This window comes from Epinephelus lanceolatus, chromosome 3, assembly GCF_041903045.1.
Source record: "Epinephelus lanceolatus isolate andai-2023 chromosome 3, ASM4190304v1, whole genome shotgun sequence".
Classification (NCBI taxonomy): domain Eukaryota; kingdom Metazoa; phylum Chordata; class Actinopteri; order Perciformes; family Serranidae; genus Epinephelus; species Epinephelus lanceolatus.
In genome coordinates, this window is record NC_135736.1 from 44998897 (window position 1) to 45009186 (window position 10290).

The window sequence follows — 10290 nt, forward strand, 5'->3', positions numbered from 1 at the left end:
AAGATGCCTTATAATTTTAATATTTTTAAAGTTTATATGTATAGATAGAAAATTCAGTTATATTACAAAATAATATCTCTCAAAGACAGAAATTCAGATAGGCCCCTATAGATAGGGGACACATACACACACTAGAGTGTGGCTACCCGATCCGAGCCCGACAGGTCCCGACGGTAGGTCTACCGGACGGGTCGGGCCGGGTTCGGTCAAAAATGTATAAATTGTATTCGGGCTCGGGTCGGAGTCGGTCAGCTTTCAGTGAAAATGTAGTGTATAAATAAATAAAATCCTATTGTCTGTCCTGTTTTTTGCTTGGGCACTGTTATTTATGTGACAACACCTGGACCCCATACCATCCTCCATCATCAAAGTCTGCCTCCCAACAATCTCCCCACTCATCACTACCATCATTAACTCCTCCCTCACCTCTGGCTCCTCAAAAAACCCGGCCTGGACCCTGATGTCATCTCAAATTTCCGTCCCATCTCGAACCTCCCCTTTCTGTCAAAAATTCTGGAACATGTTGTGGCCTCACAAATCAAGACCCACCTCCGCTCTCATGAACTATATGAACCATTTCAATCCGGATTCCGCCCTCAAAACAGCACCAAAACCGCTCTCCTCAAAATCACTAACAACCTCCTCCTCTCTGCCGACTCTGGCCACCTCAGCATACTCATCCTCCTTGACCTCACTGCTGCCTTTGACACCATCAACCACACCACTCTGCTGTCCCGCCTACAAACTTCCCTCAACATCACTGGCTCTGCTCTCTCCTGGCTCAAATCATACCTCACCGACAGACATCAGGTCATCCATGTCAACAACTGCACCTCCTCCACCGTCCCCCTGCTTCAAGGTGTCCCTCAGGGCTCGGTGCTTGGTCCTTTCCTCTTCATCATCTACTTACTCCCCCTTGGTTCTATCATTCGTCGTCATGGTCTCCATTTCCACTGCTACGCTGACGACATCCAAATCTACATCTCCACAAAATCCATCACCCCGGCCACCCGCTCGACCTTCACCAACTGTCTGACTGAACTCCAATCATGGCTGCAAGCTCAAACTGAACTGTGACAAATCTGAAATAATAGTCATCGGCCCAAAATCCCTCTCTACATCAACACAAAACTTCACCCTCAGCATCGACAACACCACCCTCTCTCCCTCCCCATTCATCCGCAACCTTGGTATCACCTTCGACAATAACCTCACATTTGAACATCACATCAGCCGCCTCGCCCAAACTGCCTTCTTTCACCTTAGAAACATTGCCCGTCTCCGTCCATTACTCTCCTTCCCTGCTGCTGAAACTCTCATCCATGCTTTCATCACCTCAAGACTCGACTACTGCAATAGCATCCTCTAGGGCTCATCATCCCCCCGTACAGAATCAACTTTAAGATCCTCCTCCTCACCCACAAAGCCCTCCACTGCCAGGCCCCCTCCTACCTCACGGACACGCTCCACCACCACACTCCCTCCCGCAACCTTCGATCATCTGACAAAAACCTCCTCTCACCTCCACACAGGACCAAACACCAAACCTGGGGTGACAGAGCCTTCTCCATAGCAGCCCCCTCCCTCTGGAACACCCTCCCTATACACATCCGTAACAGTCCAGATCCATCCACCTTCAAATCACTCCTCAAAACCCACCTTTTCAAATCCGCTTTTAACCTTTAATCATTAGCTTTTCGTTCTCTGTTTCTCATGTACCCCCCCCCCCTTTTTTGTGTATGTACTTCTTTTCTTTGAGAGCTGTAAAAGCGCTATATAAATAAAATGTATTATTATTATTTATTTATTATAACATAACACACACACATTGGCTGTTTGTTTCTACCTCTTTGCCGCCCGCCTCCGCCTTGATTAAACGCTGAAAATAAAATAAAAGAGGGAGACAGGTTTTTCCTATTTTATCTTATTTTGTTATATTTCTCCCTCTCCCCTTGCTGGACCTCCCGCCGCCCACTCCCGTCTCAAACACGGAGGTCTCCCTCTCCGCGGAGCACCCACGGTGCACGCCCGGCCTGTTAAATAGCCTGTAACCATAACAACTGTATGACACAAACTCAGTGCTTTAGTAATAAAATAATGTCAGGCTCGGTTCGGTTTCAGACATAACAAAACAGAATGACTGTCGGGTTTGGAAAGGAAAACCGGACATTATCATCAATTTATAAACATCCCCCGGACAGGACGTGAAAAGTGGACGTGTCCGGACAAGAGAGGACGTTTGGTCAGCCTAGTAGAGCAGTATTAGCACATTTGTTTGTGTTCGTTAGCAAGTTGCTAGATGCTATGTGGCACCAACTTAGTAAACTTTAAGTCCTCTCTCATGTTTTGAATTAGAAGGAGAAATGTACACGTCCTAAATATTAAACTTTATTTTTCCTTTAACACTGAGAAGCTAAAGTATGTATATTTATTGATTTTTAATAATATTTTAATGCTAAATTATATTCACCCTGCAACAGTGATATTACTTAAATACTAGTAACCTAGGTGATAATTCTTTTACTGCCGTCTGGCTTCTGGTCACTCATGTTTTTGTGGATGGTGTAGAAAATATTGATGAAGGAGTGAATGATGAAGGAGATCATAGTTAAAATGACTGAGCAGTGAACTGCACCACAAGATGTTTGCTTCGCAAGGAAAATGAGAATTATACCAAAGAAAATATTATGTAACAGCTGTCACATATTGAGTAATGGTTTGTGTTCGTGTGCATGTAGTGTCTTCACTGGAACTGTCTTATAGCGGTTTGCAAAAGAGGATGTTTGTAAGACTTGATAAGAAAGGTATTACTCCATGTGCTGATTTAATTTCCTTATTTGAGGCTGAGCTGTTAATGTGAAGACACGACCAAAAGATACATGAGGAAGTGCAAAAGCTGATGTAATGTAGGACCTGTCTGTTGAAAGCACTCTGCTATACTATAAAAGTAGTGAACAGTCCCTTGTTAGTGAGACCCTTCTGTAGTGCTGTGTGCATGCCAATCTGCCAGGCCTGCCAATGAAGAAGCGCCTGATTGAAGCATCACTCTGTGTTCCCTGATCCCTTCATTTCACCACAGTAACCACTCCACCTGCGACACTGCAAACTGAGAAGAATTTCCACAATACACCAGAATTAAAATACAAGATTTAAAACCTGGACTCAATAGGCACTTTGCATCTGGAATTGCAGTAAGGGTCAAGATTGCTGAAAAACAAATCCACTAAGAAAAGTGTCAGCTAAAGACAGAGGAACATATTTTCACCAGTCTGGGGAGATAATTACACGACATATCTACAATCTCATGGAACAGTAGGGCTGAGTGTTGTTTAAAAACTTACAATAACAGTACCAATATCAGTACCCTTGAAGTCATACTGATACCAACAGAGTAGTTCATTCAATACCCATAATGTGAATGGAGTGGCGTACAGTGTAGACATACAGTACAGGCCAAAAGTTTGGACACACCTTCTCATTCAATGCGTTTTCTTTATTTTCATGACTGTTTACATTGTAGATTCTCACTGAAGGCATCAAAACTATGAATGAACACATGTGGAGTTATGTACTTAACAAAAAAAGGTGAAATAACTGAAAACATGTTTTATATTCTAGTTTCTTCAAAATAGCCACCCTTTGCTCTGATTACTGCTTTGCACACTCTTGGCATTCTCTCCATGAGCTTCAAGAGGTAGTCACCTGAAATGGTTTTCCAACAGTCTTGAAAGAGTTCCCAGAGGTGTTTAGCACTTGTTGGCCCCTTTGCCTTCACTCTGCGGTCCAGCTCACCCCAAACCATCTCGACTGGGTTCAGGTCCGGTGACTGTGGAGGCCAGGTCATCTGCCGCAGCACTCCATCACTCTCCTTCTTGGTCAAATAGCCCTTACACAGCCTGGAGGTGTGTTTGGGGTCATTGTCCTGTTGAAAAATAAATGATCGTCCAACTAAACGCAAACCGGATGGGATGGCATGTCGCTGCAGGATGCTGTGGTAGCCATGCTGGTTCAGTGTGCCTTCAATTTTGAATAAATCCCCAACAGTGTCACCAGGAAAACACCCCCACACCATCACACCTCCTCCTCCATGCTTCACAGTGGGAACCAGGCATGTGGAATCCATCCGTTCACCTTTTCTGCGTCTCACAAAGACACGGCGGTTGGAACCAAAGATCTCAAATTTGGACTCATCAGACCAAAGCACAGATTTCCACTGGTCTAATGTCCATTCCTTGTGTTTCTTGGCCCAAACAAATCTCTTCTGCTTGTTGCCTCTCCTTAGCAGTGGTTTCCTAGCAGCTATTTGACCATGAAGGCCTGATTGGCGCAGTCTCCTCTTAACAGTTGTTCTAGAGATGGGTCTGCTGCTAGAACTCTGTGTGGCATTCATCTGGTCTCTGATCTGAGCTGCTGTTAACTTGCCATTTCTGAGGCTGGTGACTCGGATGAACTTATCCTCAGAAGCAGAGGTGACTCTTGGTCTTCCTTTCCTGGGTCGGTCCTCATGTGTGCCAGTTTGGTTGTAGCGCTTGATGGTTTTTGCGACTCCACTTGGGGACACATTTAAAGTTTTTGCAATTTTCCGGACTGACTGACCTTCATTTCTTAAAGTAATGATGGCCACTCGTTTTTCTTTAGTTAGCTGATTGGTTCTTGCCATAATATGAATTTTAACAGTTGTCCAATAGGGCTGTTGGCTGTGTATTAACCTGACTTCTGCACAACACAACTGATGGTCCCAACCCCATTGATAAAGCAAGAAATTCCACTAATTAACCCTGATAAGGCACACCTGTGAAGTGGAAACCATTTCAGGTGACTACCTCTTGAAGCTCATGGAGAGAATGCCAAGAGTGTGCAAAGCAGTAATCAGAGCAAAGGGTGGCTATTTTGAAGAAACTAGAATATAAAACATGTTTTCAGTTATTTCACCTTTTTTTGTTAAGTACATAACTCCACATGTGTTCATTCATAGTTTTGATGCCTTCAGTGAGAATCTACAATGTAAACAGTCATGAAAATAAAGAAAACGCATTGAATGAGAAGGTGTGTCCAAACCTTTGGCCTGTACTGTACTTCTGAGAATTTTGGTGCCTTCTCAGCACGCTGAACTGCCAACAGTCAATACCTATGCAGTCTGTGGTGTGGTGATGTCGGATGTGATGAACCACATCCGACATTAACATGTGGTACACCACACCCGACATCACCATGTGGTACACCACACCTGACATAATCACACTGCAGACTGTATAGGTTTGTGGCAGCTGCTCTGGGAGTCAGAGCTCTGTGCTGGGGACAGAGAGTCCGCCCGCAAACACACAGTGACAGGGCTAACTGTTAGCAACACATATCTAACAATACCGGACAATTATTAACAGGTTTAACAACAGAGTCTAGCCATTTCGATGTTGGTGTGAGGATCCTTAAAGGGATAGTGCACCCAAAAATGAAAATTCAGCCATTATCTACTCACCCTCATGCCGAGGGAGGCTCTGGTGAAGTTTTAGAGTCCTCACATCACTTGCAGAGATCCGAGGGGGGAGTGGGTAGCAGCACAACTGCACACCTAATGGCTGACGGTGACCCAGATTCAAACGTCCAAGAACACAGAATTGAAACCACAAAATATCTCCATACTGCTCGGCCGTAGTGATCCAAGTGTCCTGAAGCCCCAACAGAAAAAGGTGTTTGGAAAAATGTCATTTAAACTGCGCGCAAGACCAGCGAAAGCACGTGAACACACATGAAGGCGGTGCCCATGTCTCACGGTCTCGTGCAAGCGCACACACATCAGCTCAGTGTACAGAGAGGCAGTTACAGCTACAGGCTACAATGAGGCTAAAAACAGAGTTTAAATGACATTTAAGCAGTAGTTTAGACATATTTTGTGGTTTCAATTATGTGTTTTTGGACGTTTTAATCTGGGTCGCCGTAAGCCTCCATTAGGTGGAGTTGTGTTGCTACCTCCTCTCCCCTCGGATCTCCGCAAGTGATGTGAGGACTCTAAAACTTCACCTGAGCCTCCCTTGGCATGAGGGTGAGTAGATAATGGCTGAATTTTCATTTTTGGGTGCACTATCCCTTTAATGGCTCAGTGTTGGTTGTTAGCCACTTTTAGCTCATGCTATACTAGAGTACATTAAACTGACCATTCACCAGGAAGCCAGCAGCTCTGGAGATGGCCACAGATCCAGCGGGGAGTCAGGATGGTCTAGGATCAGATCCGCAGTGCAAAAAGGATTGAATGCTGTTATTGTTTGACTGGAGAAGTTTTGATACCACTTAATACTGGGATACTTTGGTCGTTAAAGGTATTGAGTACCGATACCCAGCCCTACAGTGATTTGGTTTTTATCCAATACTGTACATTCAACCACCAAATACCACTGAGTTAGTGGATGGGTCAAACAAAACAAGACTTTCACCTACGAGACTGGAGTTTGTGTTGTGTGTGAAATCAAAAGTCAGTGTTAACTTTTCGTGAAGTAACTTACGAGCCTACATCCCATAGTTTTGACTTAACCTAACTTGCACTGACATCACACACATTACATATTTACCTCATATTACTTTAGGTGAGAAACATACTTATTCAAACCCGAAACATGATCTCTTTTCCAAACCTAACCCAATGGTTTTGTTGTCTAAACATAACCCAGAGTGTTCCACAACAGTAACCACAGGTTGCATGTTTCAGCTAGAGACGCTAAAGGGTGCCCTGTGCATCGGTATCACACATCGAGGAGCGTGACAAGGCATCATTATCTGACAGCCTGGGAATGAGAATGGCTTGTGTTATAGCCGTGGAAGTAAACTCACACACTGAAGGAGAGGGAAGATCCTCATGTCCTTTTACAGCACAGTAAAAGCTGTCTGCAGGATGAATGTCTGGATAGTAATACAGTGCATTTTCTTGAACTTTCTGTCCATTCTTGTACCAAACGAAGGAGGGCTGACGAGCTGGCCTGCACCTGCTGTTGCACGTTATTTTTACCAAGTCATCTGAACCATCCATCTGCACCTGGAGATCTGAATGTGTGAAAGAGGAACAGAGGTCTTCATTTAAGCATGAACTGCCAACATACACAACATAAATACACACAGATACAACATGCTGAACACCTGGAACTACATAAATAAATATTCAGATGAAAATGTTACCTGTGACAGACAAAGTGACTCCAGGTTCACCAGTATACCCCAAAGATGGTGCTGAAAGCCTAAAAATGTACTCAGCTGAGTCGCTCTCTCTCAGGTCTGTGATTCTCAGAGTGCAGTCATTCCTGATCTCATCACAGTGATACTGCACACGACCCCAGTACTTTTGGTCATATCTCAGATCTTCATCAGTCCCTTTAGTAAACCATAATTTGTCGTAAATTATGGTAATAAGGCCATTTATTGTGGATGGGTATGTGTATCTGCAGCGTATTTCAATTGTTGATCCTTTCAAGGCACAGATCTGAGTAGAAGTGTAAGTCACTCCCCAGTCATACTGACCGGTAACACATATCACTGTAACACAGAGCACATCAGGAATCAAATCAAAATGAATACGTTAACAATCAGGTAACAACACAAGGTGGATCATGCTACCAGTGTTATTAATTTGGGGAAAAGGTAAGCTTTAATAGCTTTAAAATTCGCAATTATCAGACCAATTATCTGCAGTTATTGTCATAAAAAGTGTCTCATCTTGGATCCATCAAACAAGTCCTGAAATGTGAGCTATAAATGGTGATTTCTGAATATTTTTGGTTTGTTAAATTCATATTAAAAAAAAGTCAACATGCCTTAAAAGAGCATCTTACTTGTCAAAAAAAAAAAAAAAAAAAAAATTTACATATACACTGCGAACAGAAGAATAGTTGATATTGGGTGGAAGCGGGGCTTGTGTAATTTTCACAGCCTATGTAACATGAGTAGTGACCTTACGGCTGCACAGCTCTGTATATGGGACCTTTCAAGCACTCTTACGGGCCCTGTGCTCACCACAGCCTATAAGATCACTTATGTATTGGGCGTGCTCTGAGAAAGTTGATGCTTCTCTTGCGTTTCCTCTTTGCTCACTCTGTGATCCGTTCTGCAAAACACTCTGGGAAATTTTTTCACACAACTCTGATCTACTTATTTAAACATCAGCCTCCTTTCACATGTCCCATGTTTTCCCAGATTCCCCTCTTTTAATGTAATCAGGGACGTATAGGTTTCATTTCAACAGGGGATTTGGAGTGCATCAAAGAATTTCCTGTGCCTTTTCTGCACTGATTTATGGTGTAAATGTCTATAAGTTTTGTAAAATTAAAGTCTACATAAGACTACATAAAATAAAAACAATTAATGTATGGGCTGTTTCCACACTTGTACACAAAAGTAATATTTGTCATGTTTCTGGGAAGCTTTCCTTTCACACAACTCTGATCTACTTATTTCCACATGTGACCTTCAGTCCCACATTTTCCCAGATTCCCCTCTTTTAATGTGATGAATGTAACTGTAGATCTACAGTACCTGACACAGAGAGGAGGAAGACGACAAATCCTCTGGCTGCTGCAGTTAGACTCATAGCTGCTCCTCTCGTCTCTCTGTGTGAGACAATAAAACCTGTCAGTAGATAAAATAATGCACACAGCAGGTAAACAGCATCAGTTACATCAATAAACTGTTTCTACTCACAGTGAAGAAGGGCGTTGTCTTCAAAGATGCCTCTCCTCTGTTGACAGTGAGCAGAAGTTAGATATCAGGATGTTAAACGTCTACATTTCCTTCCTCTTTGCATGATAATGCATAATGAGTCAATGCCAGTCATTACTGACACCACAATGAACTCGAGGATTATTGTATCAAACCTGTTTTGCTGCCAGCATCCCACCGACACCAGAGAAGAGAAATGGATAGAGCAAAACAGACAGTTCACCTCTATGCGCACAAAATGATCTCACACAGTCTGCAGGTGTAGTGACGGAACATAAACTGTGTGAGTCCTACATTTAAATTGGGTTAAAAGCACAAGAAAGTCACTTAATATTTGAAAAAACACCCAGACAAAATAATTTCAAAAACCTACCTGCATGTCTAGATACCACTGGAGGTAAAAGAGAAACATCTGTTGTTTTTTAATTTGGGTGAACTGACCCTTTAAAGCAGACAGTGGAGGGAGCACTCAGAGTGATGAAGCCTGCTGCTGCCGAAGAATCGAATGGCAAAGCATAAAATTTGCTCTGATGATAAGGCAAATCCACGATCTTACTATATAATGATGAAAACTCTGTCTGTCTGTGTGTTCCATGTTTTTCTCCTCACTGACTTGGTCAATCCATGTGAAATTTGGCACAGTGGTAGAGGGTCATGGGAGGATGCGAATGTAGGAATATTACATCAATTTGCCAAAGGGGGGCGCTATGGCAACCCATTGAAATTGCAAACTTTGAATGGGTATATCTCATGCCCCGTATGTCGTAGAGACATGAAACTTTGCACAGAGATGCCTCTCCTCATGAGGAACACATTTGCCTCAAGAACCCATAACTTCCAGTTATATAGATTTTCCGCCATTTTGAATTTTTTGAAAAACACTTCAAATGGATCTCTTCCTAGGAAGTTTGAGCCATCTGCATGAAACTGGGTGAACATAATCTAGGGACCAATATCTAAAGTTCCCTCTTGGCAAAAGTTGGAAAACTTACTAAAACTGAGCTTCTATAAGGCAATGAATATTGCGGAGGGCGTGGCTCATCACATAAAGGTGTATAACATCTCAAGGGTTTCACCCATCACCACGCAACTTTGTAGGCATATGAGCACACATAATCTGAGGGGACCCCTCCATTATTGACCCCATCAAACAAAATGGGGGCGCTAGAGAGCTAATTTCTTATCTAGACCTAACCGCCATATGGATTTTTACTAAACTTGGTAGATATGTAGAACAGGACGCCTCAAGGTGACTGGAGAAATTTAACTCTAATTGGCAACTGGGTGGCGCTATAACAACAGAAAAATGCTTAAACATGGCTAAAATGCGTCCAATCACTATGGCTCCCCCTGTGGACCAATGTTAGGTTTTTTTTCTAATTTTTGGTATGACTAAGTCATGGTATGGTATGCTGTACTCAATGGGTATGGACTAGTGTGTAATATTTGATATTTCTGGGTGGAACAGATTGTTAAGATAAATGATAGAGTGTGAGGTGAAACTGTATCTTTCATAAAGACACTCCCCCAGGAACGATAAGACATGGGCTCTGATCATCATCTCCTGATGCAACAGCCCCTGAATAGTGTGTC

The 10290-nt window shown here is 43.0% G+C and overlaps 1 protein-coding gene across 1 annotated transcript in view; it reads right to left on the reverse strand.

Annotated features, from left to right (window-relative positions):
• The window catches only part of LOC144462552 (sialoadhesin-like), a 34601-nt gene extending 25884 nt beyond the window's left edge, over positions 1-8717 (reverse strand). Inside the window, exons 1-4 of the mRNA XM_078166618.1 lie at positions 8680-8717; positions 8515-8588; positions 7165-7518; positions 6823-7032 (exon numbers count right to left, since the gene is read on the reverse strand). Of these exons, the coding sequence (XP_078022744.1) occupies positions 6823-7032; positions 7165-7518; positions 8515-8569 (619 nt within the window). The 5' untranslated portion in view covers positions 8570-8588; positions 8680-8717. The remainder of the gene's footprint in view (positions 1-6822; positions 7033-7164; positions 7519-8514; positions 8589-8679) is intronic.
• Positions 8718-10290: the final 1573 nt, after the last annotated feature.